Genomic DNA, 22,058 nt, shown 5'->3' on the forward strand with positions numbered 1-22,058 from the left:
AGGAGAAGAAGGGGGAAGAGCGAAGAGGAAGTGGGTTTGTGAATCTGGATGAGAATTTGTTGTATGAGGTGTTGAAGCATGTGGACGCTTCTACCCATTCATCCCCACACACGGGAGAATATCTACTAATACTTCGATTTTTTTTTTTAAATATATATATATATATATTATCAATAATCCACTTGCGATAAAAACAGATTGAAAAATATTTTTTTTCAATCTGTTTTTAATTTGTTTTTTTTTTAAAAAAAAATGTTAAATAATCTGAATAAATCATGAAACAGGTGTCATGTTTTGAATGGCAACCGTGTACTTCCACTAATTTTATGGACGAAAGATGGATGGATATCCCATCTCCATTTTTAGTCTTTAACTGAGATACCAATACAAATATATTAACAGTTCCCGAGGTACAAGACCAAACACTTGGCCAAAACTAAATTAGGTGGCAGCTCAATTGAGTACATGAAAGAAAAGTTTGGCTGAGAGAAGAAAAGAAAAGAAAAAACAACTTGAAACGAGATTACATGGCTCATTGAGTGTCATACAATCAAGTTCAGTTAGCTCCTGCAATAGGAGAGAATCGCATTAACCAGATCCCAGATGTTGAACAAAGGATCCTTTACAAATTGGATGCATTTCTGCTATTCCATACATAGGTATATATATAGATTTATAGTATACTTAAAAAGAGTCTGCAGACATTTTCACTTCTAAAGAAATCTGCATACCAACAATATTTCCAGGTCCACGAACCTCCAAATAGTCATTTCTGGCATAACAAACATGAAGTTACCGGCCAACAAGCATTTCACACACTCTGTACTTTGCTTGATGTATTATCTTTCGCTTTTGCATCCCCATTTTCCTGCAGTCATTGAAATTTAAAACGATTTACATGGAAATGGAATCAGAGGACTTAAAAGAGTTTATTAATCTAAACATGAAATATCATATGTATATGATTTCCATCAAGAAACTGGTTATTGTTACGTGATATGCACCATTACTCCTATGCATACAGACCCTTAAGGTTCTGAACCAACGCAAAATATGATCCAACGCCATGACCATGTTTGACCTGATCAAAGTTCTAATACAGAAACAAGCTATGCACTGAATATTATTGTAACGACCCACCTCCAATGACACAATATTGTCCGCTTTTGGCTCCCTCAAATCAGACTTCCCAAGAGGTCACCCATCCTAGTACTACTATCGTAGAAGCACGCTTAATTGCGAAGTTCTGATAGGTTTATGGTCATCGCGGCTTTAAAATGCATTGTGTCAAAAAAGGTTCGAATATACATATAAACACAATGGCTCTGTTACTATTTGTAACAACCTACCTCCAACGACAATATTATCAGCTTTTGGCTCCCCCAAATTAGACTTCTCAGAAAGTCACCCATCCTGGTACTACTCTCGCAAAAGCACGCTTTAACTGTGGAGTTCTAATAAGTTAATGGTTATCGCGGCTTTAAAACATGTTGTGCCAAGAAGAGTTCAAATATACATATAAACACATCCTCATTTCCATACAAAGGCGATGTGGGACGCCACAATTATGGTCTTATACCCAGAAATCCAATAATGAACTCAATATCATGGTCACATCTGAGTCCAAATGCATTAGGTATATGACATGCCAATCCAATCTAATCCAGATCTCCCACAAAGTCATTACTCTTTTTCTCTCTCTTTTTGGCAGCCTAGAACTTAAATAAAGTGGATCCTTCAAAAGCATGCACTGTCAAATCAAGATTTTAATGGATTGGTAGAAAAGTAAAAATAGCTAAAGACCCCTTCGTAAGAGACCACACGGGAATTCTAATACATCATGAAGTCAGGCAACCTAGTTTCCGACAAACCACACAACGTCAACCCATTGACACATGTAGCCCCTTATACAGGACTTGTCAAAGCGTCATTAAATTGATGGGAGACACATTCAATTGAATCATATATGTAGGCAGTGCTGCAGTAGAAACTGGCAAAAAGGTAGATGAGGTCATTGATATTAAGCAAAGAGTGAGATGTTGACCCCTTCCTAATACACCACACCCCTTTTAATACATCATGAAGTCAGACAACCTAAATTTCCATAATAGGAGCCATTCTTTGTCATCCCTTGATTAATGCACAGGATAGCTAAAACTATCGTTAAATCAATGGGATTCACATAAAATGAATCATATTTCTTTTTTTTTGATAGGTAAACAAATTGCATTAAAAAAGCGAAAAGGCGCCCCTAAGCATACATGAAGTATACAAAAAGGACACCAAAACAAAAGAAAAACAAAAACACAAAAGAAAAGCACCCGAAAAACCCAAAAACAGATGAAAAGTTACATCAAAACCCCAACTTCTTGCCTCTAACCCGACTGGAACCCACACCCCTAGCATCGAAATTCATCGAGCATTCTAAATTCTTGACCTCTCTTTTCCCCTTTTTCATATTTAGCTTCTTGTCCTTCTTAGGAGGGGAATCAGAGTCATAGCGCTGATTCTCAGTCCAAGTCAAGAAGTTCAAAAAACCCTTCTCATCAGTTCCCAAGAACGAAACCCCCATCGTGCGAAAACATGAACTGGCATGCTGCACAACCCTGGGGTAAACCACATCTCTTTCCTCTTGACCGGCCCCCTTTGAAGATTCTCCCACCTCAAAGACTTCAAACAACACAAACTGGGTACACCCATACAAAGGGGAGAACGGCCTTGGCCACGGAGGAAACACAGCCCACTGAAAAAGAGGAGCCGAGACCCTATGAGAATCTCCAAACTTCCCAAGATGAGGACCCCCACCAATAATCCTTACCCAGGCAAGGGCATCCGAATGCACCACTGCCTGCCGAAGGAGAGAATCTGAAGGAGAACCACATTCAACGCTGCCTACCGAAGGACGCCCAGACTCTGCAAGCCCAGCACCGCCAGACGAGACACCATGCTTTCCAACCTGATAGTCCTCAAAATCCGACCTCACCAAGATAGAGTCAGACCGCACCCTAGAAGGATAGGTAGCCGGATCCGCCGAAAAACCCAAATCCGTTGCCGGAGAAGGGGGAAAACCGAACAGATTAGAGGCTTGAGTCCGGCAAGAAAACCCCGAAAACACCTGGGAGCAACTCGACTCTCCCCCGAACAAAGACTCCGTACCTGTAACAGTCCCAATGTCAGCCGCCGACGTGGGCTCCGACCTAGAGGAGCCCCCAACAAAGGCCGATGAAGCTGGACTCGCGCCCTCTTTGGCTCCCAATGCTGTAACCTCCGAACCCCCAGGAGGAAACCGATTCAAAATCAACCCAGAATATCCCTCCGATGTCATCTCCGGCAAGGAAGGCAGCGAACAGGAAACTTTAGGTTTCCGCTTGAGACGGGCCACACGAAAACCTAAGGGTTTTCGAAGCAGCCCCGACCCGACAAAACGGGTCAGAACTCTCCACACAGCCCGGCCCAACGCCAAATAAAAAGCGTGCCCCGACTTACGCCACATCCGCAATCTCGAATTTTCAAAATTCAAACGAGGATGCTTTCCCTGTGGACGTACAATCTGGTCTTTGTCCAGCAGATCAAGCGTGTGAGACTCCAATGAGAAACAATCCACCGCCATTCTCGGATCAGCCTCAGCATGCCACACCGCCGAAAGAAGATCAAAATCGCAAGGTGTCGCCACCGAAGCCCTTATCCAGGAATGACCATCACCCACTATGGCCATCGTCTTCGCAGCAGAGGTCGAACCCAACCTCAACACCTCCGCGAAAGACGGCCCCATGCACTTTGGAGCCAAGCCCAGAGTCGGCCAAACATCCTTCACAGTCTTCTTCTCCAACGAAGATGAAGAACCAAGCCCACAACCCTCCGAGACAGAGAAAAATTCTACAATCTTTCTCAGCTCGTCGGAAAATTTAAGCCATCCCCATCCTTCATGGCCCTCTGGGATAAAAATAGACCCTTTCCGACCGCCCAACCCAAACGTTGTTACCTCTAAGTAATTTCCAGCTTTATTCCCACCTCTCCGAGCTATTAGAACCTTTGAACCTTCTCTAAACGATTTAACAAAATCTTGCTCTGCCGGGATACCCAACAACCCATCCAACGTGGACGCAAGCCACTCGGAGCTCTGCGAACTCAAGATGACGACACCCAGGAAATTTCTCCTCTTCTCCTCCACCCTCAACGTCGACGCCCCACCCAAGACCGAGAAGGTGAAGGACTTCGACTCCACTATGAAACTCTTATCCATTTGCGACACACCCGAAATTAAGCCGACCAACCCAACAAACTACATCGCCGAACAAAGGACCACTCAACGAAACAGAAGACCAAAAAACACAAAATTAGAGGACCAAGCAGGAGGCTAAGAGCAAAAAAGAAAGCGGGAGGACGGAGCAGGAATCGAACCCCTAACTGGACGCGCTCTCACGCGCCGTCACTAGGTAAGTATAAACTAGCAAACAGGAAGATGAGGCCACTAATATTGGGCAACGAATAGGGATGTAAACGAAGCAAAGCTACCCGTGAGTTCGCTCGGGCTCGGCTCGATAAAGTTCGGCTCGAGTGCAACTCGGTTATTAAATGAGCTACTCGTGAACACGAAAATATACTCAATTATTAAACAATACAAACCTGTATAAAACTCGGCTCGCTCGTTTATTGATACTAAATCTTAGAATTTAGGTGATATACTGATAGGGTATAGTGTATCTTCATTATATAATGTAAATTATGTAATAGACATATGATTCATCATTTATATCAACAAGACAATAACACTTATTTTGTATGACTAGTGACCAAGTATGATCTAATCATGTAAATTATATAATATGATCTAACAATTCGTATCAATATGATATAAAGATTCATTTGTGAATTAATATATATATAACTATAAATTATAGTCATATAATGTCACATAATTCCTAAATTCTAACTCATAAGTATACAATTCCTAAATTTTAACTCATAAGTATACAATTCATAGTTGAGCTTAATTTTTAATTTTTAAAACTCGTCATATGAGCTCGAGCTCGACTTGAGCTTGTGATAAATAAGCTCGAGAGCGGCTCAAGCTCGACTCGAGCTCGTGATAAAAAAGCTTGAACTCAGCTTGAGCTCATGATAAATTTAAATGAGCCAAGCTTGGACATGCACTACTCGCCCTAGCTCGACTCCTTTACATCCCTAGCAAAGAATAAAAATTAACCACACAAAAGAAGTGCATGGCTGTAGCCCAAATTCCCTAAAAGCACATTGGCCTGTTAAATGGGATATTTTCATATCCAAGATTCACTGATTCAGCTTCTCTGAGAAGTTTTTTAATAAGCAATTTTTAGCACTTTGGCAGATGTAATGTAATACTAAATTTAACATGTCAACCTCTAATTGGAGGTACTCATAACTTCTTCCTCAGTCATATCAGAAGATCAAAAAATATCCCTTCGTACAGATAAATGTTGCTTCAGCCCACATCAAAGCTCTGTGTTTGCAATGTCATACACAAATAAAACTGAAAACTACCATGGATAATGCTTAAAATATAAAAGCTCAATTATTGAATGCAAAGAAAGCAAGACACAGGTCCTCAAATGAATGCAAAACTCAAGAATTACATCTAAGCTGTTCAACTATCTTTCCAAACTTGAGCAACTGCTACCTGAGTAATCTTGAAATTGGACCAACAGTACAAATTAAAACATATCGACTTATTGCATGATACACAATAGATAATCAAGTCACAATCAATCATTCCATAGAAAAAACAACTTATTGTTGAATCTTCTTGATCAGTGATGATACATACAAATAATGAAACAATACTAATGAATGCATTCAACAAAAGCAAGTTAAAACTAAAGAATGACAATGTCATAAATTAAAGAAACACTCTGGCCACATACAAAATATAAAAAGTATTATTAAACTCTCCACCAAAAAACCGGAAAATAAAACAGAAACAACTTCAACAGCGATTGATAATTAAAAGCCCAAAAGCCACATAATAAAGCATCAGAAAATAATCATGTTTGAGGAAATCAAAAAATAATAGTAATTCTTGCTAATCCTTTCTCTCAAAAATAATCAACGTTCAATTCAAATGCTTACCAAACCCTTGCTCTCATAATAGTCGTCTAGCGCCCATTGGTACTTTGACTGATTCAACCCAAACCAGCGCGCCAAATGGTCATCCAAACTCGAATGCACTGCAGTAATTCCCCCAACCGTACAATTTGTTCAGTTACCAAGAAGATGCATATAAAGATATTAAGTGAAAACACGAAGTCACAGATCTTTCATTACAAATGATTCATTTTCAATACTTGCAAATCGAAACAGCAGACCGTTCAGCAACCAAAGAAATACTTAGAAAAATTTACATAAATCCTGTGTTTGCTTACCAAGAAAATACGAAAAAATGAAACAAAACCCAAACTTCCAATCCTAGGATTCTCATGATCCCATTAAACTCATCAGCATCCGCATACATTCTATCAGGGTTTTTCTTTTATTATTTTCATTTCTCCCGCTCCCAAACCAAAACTTCATTTTCTTTTCTTTTCTTTTCTTTTCCTATCTTTTATATGGAAAACACTAAAAAAAATAAAAAATAAAAATAAAACCATAAAAGAGATTCCTCAAAATAAAAGAAACCCCACATACCGTTTTGCACTTTGGTGACGGCATTCTTGAAGAAGTCCAAGAAGGACCCATTGGACGACACGGTCTCAGTGGACTTACTGAACTGTTGCGGCGGAGGCTGCACAGGAGGCGGAGAGACGATCTTTTTGGGCGAATCGGAGACCGGTCGCTGAGAAGGCTTCGGTGTGGAAGGTGGGGTCATGAACACCGTGTACGGCCCGATTTTTCCGATCATCGGCGGGGGCGAGGAGTCTCGGTTGATAGCCATTGAGGGAAGACGACAGAAACTTCGAGAAAGAAGAGAGAGGGCGAAGAGCCAAGCGGGAGAGTGGGAAGAGAAAGAGCAGAGACCAAAGAGTAAAGATACAGAGAGAGAGAGAGGGAGAGAGAGGCACGCGACCCGAGTAGTTTAGTTGGATCTTTGTCTTTGGAAGTACTTTTTGGTAATTTTATATTTTCTATACAAGGAAGAATGGAAGATAGGGATGGCAATGTACAGCACAAGCATGTTCTGCCACTTGGCTTTTGAGTCGTCCTGTCGTTTACTTTCTGAGTTTGGCCCTCTCCGATTCGGACATCATCGTACTAGTAGGAACTTTGTAGGAACTACGGATAAACTTCTCAAAAGCAACTCTACCACCAGAAAACAATTATATTCTAAAACATTTTGTATTTCCATTTAACACATAACATTGTTTGTTACATTTCTATAAATTGTATTTAGTTTTTTAACGATTTGTTGATCGTAAAATGTGGTCCTTCATTTAATAGTTGTTAGGACATGGCCAAGCAATTACGGCCCATATCCTGAAGCCCATCGCTAGATAGTGGGCCCCTGCCTACTCGTTGGTAGTAGACTAATTTCGATCAATGCTAGAGGCAAGCATCACTTACTCTGGGAAGAAGTGATGACTACGTCATAGGAGACAGTAGCGGTCGATGAGAGGCACAGGCGATCGCTAGGCATCACAGACATTCGCAAGCTGCTAGCGACCCCCGATCGCAGAAGGCTCTATGGTCGCAAGAGTCATTCATCCAACCAGAACCTACTCCTTGAAGGATCTCCTAGAGCCCCGGAAGCATTATACAAAAGAGGAACTAAGTAGACGTGGAAGCGACTGATTTGACAACTAATAGATGCTTAACCCATGGAATGTAGGCGAGAAGAGAACAAGAGAAGACTAGCCGCATGAGGGAAGGGATGGAGAAAACAGGTGTGACATCATCATTCAAAAGATCGAGCACAATATAAAAGAGAAGAGGAGAAAGAGGTATAGACATTCTCATCCTTCAACACACACACATCAGATCATCATCTAACTTAGGCATTGGAGCTACCCTCCCCCCGCCCACTCCGGCAAAGCTCTTTTGCCTGACTCTCTTTTTGGTTGCAGTGAATCATGTCGATTGAAGTGAAGGATACACCTTGAAGGAGTTGAAAAAACTTACCATAAACCATTTTAACAGTTTGGTATCATCTGTGGGAACGACTTTCTTTGTTGTTTCCAAGTTGAAGTAAAGAATATCAAAATGGTGAATATAAGGTCTAAGAGTGCAATGAGTAGCGAAGAAGAGATTGAAACGCCCGTGGAAGTGCCCTTCAAATCTCCCCACACCCCGAAAAAGACCCTGTAAGTAGCAACTTCCAACCCCCATGAAGAATGAGAAGCAAACTTAGAAGAAGAGCTCCAACTCATGAAGAAGTGTAACGATGTCCTCACTCGGCAAGACCAAGTGTTGCAACGCCATACAACAGAGCAACCATGCTCTCCTCCTAAAAACCAAGGGTCTTCACAAGAAGACTACAACTATGAGGAGAAAGATGAAGAGGAAGAGTCTTCCCCCGATCCAACCTGTTACCTACAAGAAGAAGACGAAAAGGAAGAGTCTTTGTAACGACCCAGGAAAGAGCACTAGCCACTAGGGGTGTACAAGAGAGGCGGTTATTAACCACTAATAACCGCCAACAACTGGTAACCAGATAACTGGAAAATTGGAAATCCAAAAATAACTGCAACCAGATAACCAGAAAATCGGGTACCCCAGTTGTGGTTACCATTTATAAGGTTTTAGAAAATCGGTTAATAACCGAGTAACCGGTTTATATATATATATATATATATAGACACACACACACACACACATACAAATAATTATATTAATTGTAGATGGGCCTCAAACTCCACATTTAAATTTAAGAAATGAATCATCTGAAGTTTTTTAATATGAAGGTTTGGTATTTTTTTGAATTTTCATCATCTTTTAATTACAATACAATTGTCATTATATTTTATAATATTTGTTTATTTGATTTTCTTTGCAATCATTTTATTTAATCTATGCACTTTATTGTGAGCTCATTGAGAATCTGAGATGAATGAATGGAGAATGGTCAATCACATTATGCACATCCAGTAGTATTTACTATTTAGCATTGAATATTAAATGGTTGAATATTGGATTAAAAAAAATGAAAAAAAATTAACAATGTATGAAAATCGATTATCCAGTTAATAACCGGATAACCAGCGGTTGGTAATAACCGCAACCGATACCGGTTGCGGTTGTGGTTATTTAAATGGGAATAATTGGGAACCTCGGCTGCAGTTGAGGTTGCGGTTATAAAGAAATAACCGCAGCCGCAATCAATTGTACACCCTTACTAGCCACATCTGCAATGTCACCCCAAAAGACTAGTTAATTTGGAGCTTTCCTAAAATCCATTAAAAGCTCAATTTCACCTAGTAACTAACCAATGTGGAACTTAGCACCCATGACCATCTTTATAAATCACTCGCCTATATCGGTTACTCCTCATCTTCCAATGTGGGACCAGGGTGTTACAAAGTCTCCCTTGAACTCCTAACATCATTGTCAAGTCCATGTCATGCAATGTTTCAACACCACATGGCTTGGCGTTACTAAATGGATCTGATACCATTTGTAATGACCCAGGTCATTGTAATGACCCACCCCCAACAAAACAATATTGTTTGCTTTTGGCTCCTTTAAACCAGACTTCTCGGGATGTCACCCATCCTAGTACTATTATCACATAAATACAATTAACTATGGAGTTCTGATAGGTTCATGGCCATTACGGTTTTAAGACGCATTGTGTCAAGAAATGTGCGAATATACATATAAGCACATCCTCATCTCATACCCAAGCGATGTGTTGTTACAATCACCCCTTCTTGGGACACAACTTCCCTATTGGCAACCCTAATGGGCTTGTGCACACTCCCCCATCTCAGGTTGGGAAATGACTCTGATACCATTATAACAACTCACCCCCAACAACACAATATTGTCCGCTTTTGCCTCTCCTAAACCAGACTTCCTATAAGGTCACCCATCCTAGTCCTACTTTTGCATAACCACGCTTAACTGCGGAATTCTAATAAGTTCATGGCTATCATGGCTTTTAAAACGTGTTGTGTAAACAATTATGCAAATATATATATATATATAAACGCATCCTCATTCCCATACTCAAGCGATGTGAGACGTCACAATCGCCCTCTCTTAGGACCTAGTGTCCCAGTTGGCGACCCTCATGGGTTTGTACACACTCTCCCCATCTAAGGCTGGGCAATGGCTCTGATACTATTTATAACAGCCTAGACAAAAGCGCTAGCCGCATCTATACTATCACCCCAAAATACTAGTCAATTTGAAGCTTTTCTAGAATGCATTATAAACCCTGTTTCACCCAGTAACTAAAAAATGTGAGACTTAGCCATCATGACCATGTTTATAAATCACTAACTCTATGTCAGCTACTCCTAATCTTCCCAATGTGGGACCGGTGTGTTGCAAACTCCCACCCCTTGAAATCCTGATGTCCTCGTCAGGGCCACGTCAAGCAGTGCTTTAGTACCACATGGCCTGACATTACTAGGTGGCTTTGATACTATTTGTAATGATCTAGGAAAAATGCTAGTTGTAAAGATCAAGAAAATTAAATAGGGAATTTAACAATTAAAAAATTGCATTCATTAAATAGATGGGACAAGTGTCCCACTTACCTTTTCTCTCTTCCCCTTTCTTTTTCTCTTTCTCTCCTTTTTCAGGAAACTTCCGGATCCCTCTCCATTTCTCTCACACGCCTCTCCCTCTTTCATTCTTTTCTCTCCCCCCTCTCTGCCCAACTCCCCTTCTTTCTTCCTCTTCTCTTTTCTTCTTCCACCCGATAGCATCATCTTCTTCTCTTCCCCTCTCGGCCTCACGCACACAGTAGCCCTTTCCCTTCCTCTTCTCTCCATCACACGGCTTTCCCTCTCCCTTCATCTTCCTCTCGCACAACCACACACACAGAGTCATGAGAGAGAGAGAGAGAGAGAGAGAGAGAGAGAGAGATGACTTGAGATTGAGGGAGATTTGTGAAAAATGGAATTGACTTCTAAAATAAATAGCAAGTGTGTGCTCAAAGTGTTAACAAAAATAAACAATGCAAAAAATAAACAACACAAGAATTTTTGTTAATGAAGTGGAAACTCAAGATGAGAAAAACCACTCCGGGGCAGCCAAACCCAGGATATCCACTATTCAGAAGACAAAGCTAGATACAAAGCAGTAACACTCACATACCCCTGATGCAGTGGTCGTACCTTTCTCTCTAACGTGTAACCCAACACGAACGCTTCCCAACCAGGTCTCCTACCTAAAGGGGTCTTCAATGGAATCCTTTAGGGCCGACCCCTAAGATAGACTTCAGTTGTAGCGCAGTAACAGCACACTTGCAATGGCTTGAGAGAGAACAAATCAGCTCCAATAACCTCACAAAATAACTCTCTAAGCTTTGATGGAATTCAATACCGAATTCTTGCAGTTCTCAATGCCCAGGGGCCTCTATTTATAGGCTGAGGTTCAAATAGGCGACTATAGTGAAATATACGGGTGCCGTCTAGATGGTGGACAAGGGCCGTTTGGACGGACAACTGTGCGACCAGAATTTCTGAGATTTTTGCTAAAAAATCTTTCCTATTTGAAAGCCGCGTCCGGAAGGTGAGGCACTGTCGTCCGGACGGTCACACGTTCGGTGCAAGTAATTTCCATATAAGGCTTCGCATGTCCGGACCAAGGGGGATGGCCGTCCAGACGGTTAATCTTCAACACGCAATTTCCATATCAGATGAGCGCATGTCCAGACCATGATAGGTAGGCATCCAGACGGTTGAAGTTGAATACGCAATTTCCTGCCTTATGTATGAGCGTGTCCATACGGGAATCCACGTCGTCCAGACGGTTGCATCAATCTTCCCTTATTTGAACTTGGAAAGAATCTGAAGCTGATCGATCATTGGATGTCATCCGGACGGGCTGTTGAGTTGTCCGGATGGATGCAAGCTAGCACAGAAGCTTTTCGATACAGTGAAGGGTCCGGACGGATGATGCTTGATTTGTCTGGGTTCCGGACGGTATGGCACGTCGTCTAGACGAATGGAACAATGGACAGATGAGCGTCTGGACGGGATGACACGTCGTCTGGACGGCTGGCAGGGAACCGACTTTTCTGACTTGCAGAATCTTTTGAAACACTTCTTAATAGCGAAATCCCTGTTAAACAACATCTTTACATACAGGTGATTTTGTCCAAATAGAATAAGGCCAATCACAAACTAACAAACTCCCCCTTTGGCCATTCTGGGACAAAAATCACTTGACCAGTTTGGAAATACATTCCCGGTCCAAAAATAAAAATTACTCCCCCTTTTTGTCACAAAGGGACAAAGGGTAAAACAGAGTAATAAAACCAACTACAATAAAAATTACTCCCTTTAACGGTCTCAGAAGGACCAGGGTAAACAGAGTAATATTAGTTCAAAAGTTTAACAAAACATAGCAAAATATAAACCAAATGTCTCAAATACAGACAAAGCGAACTATACAAAGGAAAAACACTCAAGCGTCATCTGCCATAGGTGCAGTCCTAGGTGCATCATCCTCATCATCACTGCTGTCAAGATGATAGTACTTGAGGCACTCCTTGAGGTCCAGCTGGTTCTGCTCCACACGCTTGTGGATGGAGTGCACTTCCAGCTGCATAGCGGTGATGGACTACTGCATGGAGGACATAGAAACCTGCATAGTGCTCATCCCCCCTGAATGGCAGCTAAAGCCTCCATGATCTGAGAATAGTTGACCTCCGGCTCATATGGCGGGACGGTCTGAGAGGATGAAGCCATGCCCGAAAAACCAATAGGCATGACAGCAGGTATGGGCACCCCATCATCAAAGTCATCTCTCCGTAGCTGCGCATTAGACTTCATCAAAGTCTACTTGCTGATGGGCTGCTGAATCTTCATCTTAGGTTTTCCAGTTATATTGATGCTGGACTGAAGAATGATCTGAGTGAGTAGGCAGCCAAAGGGGAGACCGGTATTACCCTCATCACGAGCCTCCAGTATAACGCTCATAATATGCTTGTACAAGCAGAAAGGCAAGCGGAGGTGGATGGCATAAACGAACTGGGCCTTCTTTAGAATCAGGTCACTGCGCCTGACAACTGTCCATAGGTTGTGCTGAACTATCTTGGACAACAAGCGATGAGAGGGAGACAGTGCGCCGATCCGAATGGTGGTAGCACGCTCTTCTCCCTGTGGAACTGCATGGAAGAACTCTCGGAGATCGTCCATAGAGGGAGGAAGCACCACTTCATTATAGGGACTGCCCGGTAGCTCAAGAATTGGTACTCCGATGAAGTGATTGATGATCTGGGGATCAACAGTGATGATATGCCCGTCAACAGTGGATTGCAGTACCAACCCACGATCATCGTCCTATGCCACCTCTAGGTTGGCATAGAAGAGTCTGACAAGCCTGGTGAGGACAATACAGGCACAGGTGTAGAGGTATCCCCAATGGTAAGTCTGGATAGTCTCATAAATACTATCCAGCGGAGGCACCATGATGTCAGATCGAACCACATTGCGCTTAGCAATGACTGTGCGGTCCATGATTTTGGCTTGTAGTGCGCTCCTCTCTTCCTCTGTCCTCTGGCGAACCCTGCGCTGGGAACTGACTGCAGACATGATTCTGCAATAAGAAACCAACAAGAATTTGCCAAAAATAATCCAAAAATATTTTTGTTAGGTCACAACAAAAATTGGTCAGAATAATAGCAGTAAAAGGACTTCCCAAAAATATAGACAGAATATATCACATTGTAGTGCCAAAAGAATATCATCAAAGATTATCCCAATATGGCAGATATATGCATCTCATTATCTCAAAAACATTCCAAAAAAAAGAAAAGAAATTCTAATAGTTTAAAAATAAATAAACTGAAAAGAAAAAGATTGGAAAGTACCTAGAATGTGAGAGTAATGTGCAAAAGGACAAGAGAAAGCAATATAAATCCAAAAACTCACTGGAAATTATACACAAGATGCCAAAAAGGGAGATTTTGGTGGGGTAGGGTGGAGTATGCGGTGCCCAGGGGTATATATAGCTCTTGTGGGGTCCCCGTCCGGACGGTGAATTAATGTCGTCCGGACGCGCGCTGCCTCGGAACCATGCAGGCAGGTTGTGCGTGTCTGGACGAGTTATCCTACCGTCCGGCCATTGGTTGCCGTGCATGTCCGAACGTAAATAGATCCTGTCCGGACGACTAAGCTCCGCCTGTCTGGAATCTAGAAGATATTGTCCGGACTACGAAGCTCCACCCGTCCGGACTCCAAGAGAGACCTTCTGGACGCTTCACACTAAAAACAGAAAACTGAGGAAAATTTACAAAAATCAATTTTTCTCAAGTTAGTTTCAGAACACACATGTATAATCTACTGATAACACAATCAGAAAGCATCTCAAAACTAAGCAGAGATAAAAAGGAGAGTTGAGATTTCAATCAGCACACACATTTTCCTGGACATAGAAAATTCAAATAGAAAACACAACTCATACAATGCGTGTGTGTGTGAAGACTCTTTCCCACAAGGTATGACTTTCAATGACATGACAAATAACAACCAGATTTTCTAGACAAGAGAGAAAATTAGAGACAAATTAGTCAAAAGTCAAACCTTATAACTTACTAGGGCCTAGCCACCCTCATCTGATACACTCCCCCTGAGATGCAGCACCTAATTGTGTTACTTGTATCATGAAGGACAAAGTAAATGTTTTACTTGCACGTAGAGGGCAAGGCATAAAGCAAATACAACACATAAGCAGTGAATAATTAAAGCACAGAATTCATATGATTTACTGCTTGATTCTTATGATGCTGCAATCTAAAGGGAATGCCAGAGTTTTTAGGTTTTAGGTTCAACTAGCATGTGGTCAATTTGGCCATTTTATCAAAGACCTCTTTTCTTATTCAAAAATTCTAGAAATACAAAGTCAGAGAAGTAAAGATGTACCTTTAGGGGAGTCGTGGATAGTGCACATTTTTCATCGCATGAGAAAAGAAGCTATCCTACTTTTGCATATACAGGAAAACACTTGGCAAATTTTAGTCATAAACTCTCAATTATATCTAAGCTGAGTAGATTAATGCACACAGAATTGAGATATCAGGTGAAAACACATACAATATCTAATATGCCAAGAGAAAAAAATATCCTGCAAATTCTCCCTAAAATCCCCCCCTTTTTTTTTCTTTTTTTTTTTTTTAAAAAAAAATGCAATATGGAAATGACATCATATGCAAGGCAAGATCAAACCTGATGATGCCAATACAGAAAAATAGTCGCTCGACCTGCTTTTTCTATTTTCCCTAATAAGTACTTGCAAAATTCTCTTAAGAGAAATAGGGGGCAAAACACAACTGGTTTTTAGATTGCATACAAAATATAATAAGCAAGATAAGCAATCAAACCTGATGCCGTAGGATTAGGAACCAGATCCTAGGCATGAACACCCGAACCTGCTAGGTGCGTCTATTCCCCCTCATGGGGTGACTGTCACTCTTAACCCAAGCCTGCCTTCCTGAGGATGGTTACTGGCAGGACATCATCCACTCCATCATGTTTTGCATCCAAATAGGTGGCTTACTGTGATATTGATCTTCTTTCACCTTTTGAGACCTTCTAAATTGTTTGGATTTGTCCTTGGAGTTGCCACTATGATTGGCTGGTACAAATCGCTGCTGAGGCCGCTGATGCTGAGATGCCTGGTATCGTGGTGCATGAGACCAAGGAGCTTGATATCTTGGTGCTTGATAATAGGGAGCCTAATACCATGGAGTCTGAAACTAGGCCGCAGGTCTAGAGCCATGATCAGCCTGTCGGGGCACTTCTTTCTTGGCCTTGGCTTTCTGAGCTCTCAGGAGGGAACACTGAGGACGAACATGCCCACTTAGATCGCAGTGATGGCATATGGGAGGTCTTCTGATGAAATGAGGCTTCTGAGTGCCTGGAACATCATCACTGACCGTGTCCTTCCCTTTATCTTCAATAATGGGAGGAGGCTCTAGGACTGCAGGTTTCACAAATACAATCTTGGAGGTAGAGGGAGCATTAGAAGAAGGAGCTACATACCCGAGACCGGTCTTGTCGGTTGGGCTCTTCTAGATAGACAGCATATGAGTCAGCTTCTCATCAGTGACTCTTTCCAACTGGAGCTGAGTCTCTAGCAGCTTCTCCTCGAGTTCTTGTATTCTGAGCAGTAATGAACTCTTCTCAATCTGCAAACTATTTAGATCATAGAGGTGCTGCTTACGACCTTTCCTCAGCTTCTCATACTCTCTGTATAGTGTCTTGTAAGCCTCCTTGAGCTCTTCCCCATTATCAGTATGCTCTGAATAGTAAGAGTCTTCTTCTTCAGCAAGTGGGGGTACAAAGGCCAGAAATTTCTCAAACTCTGGAGCTTCTTCTTCGAACTCATCACTGAGAGTCACATTGTATGCCTTCCCCTTGCCCTTCTTAAGATTCCTGCAATCGGCTCGAATATGCCCAAAACCTGAGCATTCAAAACATCTGGGCCCTCTGGGATCCTTCTTGTCTTCTTCCTCAGGTTCACCTTCTCTGGGAGCTTTCTTCACCTTTTCAGAAAACTTCTTTTTGAATCGGTCGTCTCTCATAAGTCTTCTGAAATTCTTGGCTAACATAGCCACAACTTTTTCTTCCTCCTCAGAGTCATCTTCTGATGAAGCTTCTACCTTCTTCTTGGAAGCTTTTAGGGCAATGGTCTTCAGCTTCTTGACCGGGGGCAGAGACAGCTCATATGTTTGAAGAGATCCCACCAACTCTTCAACCTTCATCTCTTCTAGATCTTTGCTTTCTTCTATCGTCGTTACCTTGATCCTGAAACGCTCAGGAAAAGATCTTAGAATCTTTCGGATGAGTTTTACATCCGAGATAGGCTTCCCGAGACTCACCATAGAGTTTCTCAGGTCACTCATCTTGGAGTAAAACTCTCCAAATGTCTCATCTTCCAACATCTTAATTTCTTCAAATTTTGAAATCAACATTTGAAGTTTGGCAGATTTTACAAGTTTGGTGCCTTCATATGCTGTTTCCAAAATTTGCCATGCTTCTTTGGCTGATTCGCAATTTGAAATTTTTGCAAATTCTAATGGAGAAAGTGCTTGGCACAGAGCAAGGATGGCTTTATCATTTGAAAGACGAGCGGTTTTCTGAGAAACTAGTTCGAGTGTTGCATCCTCTAGTTTAGTCTAACCAGTTTCAACAATACTCCAACAGTCAATAGATTTCAGAAAGAACCGCATACGTGCCTTCCAATAGCCATTGTTCGTACCATCAAAGGCAGGAACAAAATTAAGAGTTTGAGACATTTTAACAGAAAGAAGTCAAAATAATAACACTCAAGAAATAAATCCTCTCAGAGTGTACCAAGCTCTAATACCAATTGGAAAATGGAATTGACTTCTAAAATAAATAGCAAGTGTGTGCTCAAAGTGTTAACCAAAATAAACAATACGAAAAATAAACAACACAAGAAGTTTTGTTAACGAAGTGGAAACGCAAGATGAGAAAAACCACTCCGAGATAGCCAAACCCAGGATATCCACTATTCAGAAGACAAAGCTAGATACAAAGCAGTAACACTCACATAACCCTGATGCAGTGATCGTACCTTGCTCTCTAACGTGTAACCCAACACGAACACTTCCCAACCAGGTCTCCTACCTGAAGGGGTATTCAATGGAATCCTTTATCTTAGGGCCGACCCCTAAGATAGACTTCAGTTGTAGCGCAGCAACGGCACACTTGCAATGGCTTGAGAGAGAATAAATTAGCTCCAATAACCTCACAAAATAACTCTCTAAGCTCTGATGGAATTCAATACCGAATTCTTGTAGTTCTCAATGCTCAGAAGCCTCTATTTATAGGCGGAGGTTCAAATGGGCAGCTGCAGTGAAATATACGGGTGCCGTCCGGACAGTGGACAAGGGCCGTCCGGACGGACAATTGTGCGACCAGAATTTTTGAGATTTTCACTGAAAATCTTTCCTGTTTGAGAGCCACGTCCAGACTGTCGCACGTCCGCTGCAAGTAATTTCCATATAAGGCTTCGCACGTCCGGACTAAGGGGGATGGCCGTCCGGACGATTAATCTTCAACACGCAATTTTCATATCAGATGAGCACACGTCCGGACCATGATAGGTAGGTGTCCGGACGGTTGAAGTTGAATACGCAATTTCCTGCCGGGAATCCACGTCGTCCGGACAGTTGCATCAATCTTCCCTTATTTGAACTTGGAAAGAATCTGAAGTTGATCGATCACTAGACTTCGTCCAGACGGGCTGCTGTGTCGTCCGGACGGATGCAAGTTGGCACAGAAGCTTCTCGATACAGTGAAGGGTCCCAACGAAAATACATGTCGTCCGGATGGATGATGCTTGATCTGTCTGGTGTCCAGAAGGTATGGCACGTCGTCCGGACGGATGGAACAATGGACAAATGAGCGTCTGGACGAGATGACACGTCATCTGGACGGCTGGCAGGGAACCGACTTTTCTGACTTGCAGAATCTTCTGAAACACTTCTGAATAGCGGAATCCCTGTTAAATAGCATTTTTACATACAAGTGATTTTGTCTAAGCAGAATAAGGCCAATCCCAAACTAACAATTTGGATGAGTAATTCAATGATGGAGATCATGACTTTGAGGGAGAACCCACGTTGCAATGGGTCACGTTGTAGAAGAAGGAAAACCGAAAATTGGTAAAAATTCCTAACCCTATTTCTTTGTATTTTGAGTTACCCATTATCTAATAGCATGAAATTTGTATCTTATTTTTAGGGTTTCAATTGGGTTTTGGTTTGAGATGAAAACCTAGGGTTTTATTATGATTTTTTGAAGGGGTATCAGAATGGTGTTTCTTTTAGGGTTTCTTTTTTCTTTCTTTCTTTCTTTTTTTGTGACTTTAGCCTATGATAAATACTTTGGAATGGGTTGATTTTTGGAAGGTTTCATTGTTGATGAATGAAATTGTTGGTGGATTCCTAGGGGATGGCCGAATGGTGCTTTTTCTTGGGGTTTTGGTTTTGTTAATGCTAGCCCATGTACACTACTTTAAAATAGATTGTTGGATTTTTGGTTGAATTTCCAAAGTGATGCTTTGATGGAAATCCAAATCAGGTTTGTGTTTGTAAATAGGATAATGATGTTAGTTTATGTTTACATGTTAGGGGTTAAGTTTGTTTGCATTTTAGGGTTGATGTTAACTGAGATGGGAGATTGATTTTGTGGGTTTGGTGTGGAGATACCGAATGGGCTTTTGATATTTGTGGTTGTCTTGGCTTTTGATTGAAGTTGTGATTAGGTTCCATGGAGTTTGGAACTGATTGAGTTAAGTGTGTATATTTATGATTCTTTGATGGTGTTTTCTTGAGGTTTGTTGATAGAATTTGGTTGTGAATGAGCGGCTGTTTTGGAGTAATTTGGATGGGCTAATTTGGGGGGGTGGGGAGGGGGGACTTTGATGGAATTTATGGCTATGCTTTTTGATTGAGTTGATAAGTGTATTTTTGGTTGCTGATTCTGATTGTGATGGATACTTGTAGATGGCCGTAAGATTGATGTTGATTGGCTTGCTTAGGTTAGTTTATTAGAAATGGGAGATGTTAATATGCGAAAGAGAGTTTAAAGATTTATTGGAATCTAGTAGGTCGGTACTATGAGTTATTTTAATGTTTTGAGTATACTTTGAGGCTTCAATTATGTAATGGTATTTACGAGGATTAGATTGGCTAGTAAGTATGGTTTATGGTGAATTTAAAGAAGGTGCCAAATTCGATGACTAATGTGAGGAATTATAGTGGCTTTGGTGTTTGATTTCAAATGTAGGAAATTAAGTTAAGTTGATAGTATAGATGGCCAAGTGTGAATAGACGATAAGTTATGAACCTAGACCCAAATGATTAACCTAATGGTAGTTAAAGGTACCCAGTTAGCTTTAGAAGTGGATAATGCGATGTGTGAGCACGATGGTAGTTTATGTGTCATAGAGTATAGAGTTCAATAGCTTAGTCTAATATCATATATGTTTGCAGGCACGTAAGGTGGAGACTTCAATTGTTCTCCAACGGTGAGTTCAAGGTAACTAGAACGCGGGGGATATTCAAGTCATGAGTCCATCCAGCCAAGGTGAGTATTCTACTCACTGGGGAACCCTAGAAACTTAGATTTACATTTTGATAATATTTGGTTGTATTTAAGGTTATGGAATTTGTTGATCAAATTATATGTGATTGTATTGTGAATTTTTAGATTGATAATTGTAATGATAAATGGATGTTGATGATATTTGGTTGTATTTATGATTATGGAATTTGTTGATGAAAATATATGTGATTGAGTTGTGATATATTGGATTGAGAATTGTGATGATAAATTGATTGATGATATTTGGTTGTATTTATGATTATGAAATTGTGGATAAAAATATATGTGATTGAGTTGTGAGATATTGGATTGAGAATTGTGATGATAAGTTTATATTGATATGCTTGAAATTGCTTAGGGTTGAATATTATGAAGTTGGATTGATGGTTTGAGTAGCATGAGATTATGTGTTAAATGTGATTTTGTTGTGGAATGTGGTATGTGTTGAAAGAAAGATGTTTGGGCATACATGTGTAATAATATGGATATGGTGTGAATACTTTGGTATAATGAGAACTCGGTAGTTAATAGATGGTAAGTCCAGTGTTGTAGCATCTGGCACAGTGGTTGACCATAGGGTTGTGGTTCTTGGTTGAGTGGTGTGCCCTACGGGTTGTAGCCATATGGGTGTGACAAGGTAAGTCTAGAGTTGTAACTCCTAGCACCTGTGAATTGGTAGGCCAAAGGGTTGTAGCTTTTGGATGAGATGTGTGCCCTGCAGGTCATAGCTTTACGGGCAGTATTGAGGTAAGTCTAGAGTCGTAGCTCTAACACTCGTGAGATGTGTGCCCTGTGGGTTGTTGCTTTACGGGCAGTCTTAATGGTAAGCCTAGAGTCGTAGCTCTAGCACATGTGAGTTGATATTCTTGAGTTCTATGCCTAATTCTAGGGTTGTTGCTCCTAGCTGCGGAGTTGGTAAGTTCGGGGTATTGCTTATGGCACATGTGGTATATTATTATTAGAAACTGTGATATTATATAAGAGTGTGATGAATGGTGTGATTTGTACTTGATGATGTGTTTTTGTGTGGACTTAATGATTTGAGAATAACATTATTGAATCTTGCATGTATATATGTTTGTGTGCATTGTTTACTTAGTGAGTCTTATACCACTAAGGCCTCGGTACTTCTTATTGAGGCAGTGAACTCACACTTTCACCTATACGGATGTGGCTATTACCCCAACCGTATAGATGGAGCTTCTTTGGATGCAGGTACTAGTGATGCGGAGGATGACTCCGCTGCAAACTACTTGGAATACTACAACTAAAGCTTGTCGCTTGAGTCGTAGGGGTGTCAGACTTGGATAATCTCTTTTGATGTATATGGTTAGTATGACTTGTAACGCTTAGATGATATCCATTCTTTTGTTATGTATAATCTATTCATAAGCCTTAAACAGATAGACGTTAATTGGCTCTTTTGTGTAATGGACATTTTGTATTTATGATGTTGACTTCCGCAGTTAGATTTTGTATTCTACTGCTTGAATTCTGTTACTCTGATATATCAGGTACATGTTAACGAATGTGTACTATGAGTTGGCTCAGTGACACATAGTAATGCCACTGTGATGATTCATTTGTAGTTTTTTTTTTTTAAAAAAAAAAATGGTCGTCACACTAGCTACATCTGTGCTATCACCCCAAAATGACTAGTTAATTTAGAGCTCTCCAAGAATTCCTTATAAAACCGAATGTGGGACTTAGTACTCATGACTATCTTTATAAACCACCCACTCTATTGGGGCTACTGATATTTCCAATACGAGACTAGAGAGTTACAAGATCTCTACTCCTTAAAAAGAGAATACTAAGTAACAAAAACATATGATATTT

The 22,058-nt window shown here is 41.0% G+C and overlaps 1 protein-coding gene across 1 annotated transcript; it reads right to left on the bottom strand.

Annotated features, from left to right (window-relative positions):
* Positions 1–483: 483 nt before the first annotated feature.
* Positions 484–7,074, bottom strand: LOC133871373 (uncharacterized). The gene is made up of 3 exons (XM_062308816.1): positions 6,661–7,074; positions 6,106–6,203; positions 484–868 (listed from the first exon to the last, which is right to left on the bottom strand). The coding sequence occupies exons 1-3, from the start codon at positions 6,905–6,907 to the stop codon at positions 812–814; spliced, it is 402 nt and encodes a 133-aa protein (XP_062164800.1). The 5' UTR covers positions 6,908–7,074; the 3' UTR covers positions 484–811.
* Positions 7,075–22,058: the final 14,984 nt, after the last annotated feature.

The sequence above is a fragment of the Alnus glutinosa genome, chromosome 6, assembly GCF_958979055.1.
Source record: "Alnus glutinosa chromosome 6, dhAlnGlut1.1, whole genome shotgun sequence".
Taxonomy (NCBI): domain Eukaryota; kingdom Viridiplantae; phylum Streptophyta; class Magnoliopsida; order Fagales; family Betulaceae; genus Alnus; species Alnus glutinosa.

What these genes read in the sequence shown, in the direction of transcription:
- LOC133871373 (XM_062308816.1), bottom strand. Translation starts at nt 6,907, where the DNA reads ATGGCTATCAACCGAGACTCCTCGCCCCCGCCGATGATCGGAAAAATC. An exon ending in CGTCACCAAAGTGCAAAACG is followed by an intron (nt 6,204 to 6,660) that starts GTATGTGGGGTT and finishes GAATTACTGCAG; the next exon opens with TGCATTCGAGTTTGGATGAC. An exon ending in ATTATGAGAGCAAGGGTTTG is followed by an intron (nt 869 to 6,105) that starts GTAAGCATTTGA and finishes CAATGACTGCAG; the next exon opens with GAAAATGGGGATGCAAAAGC.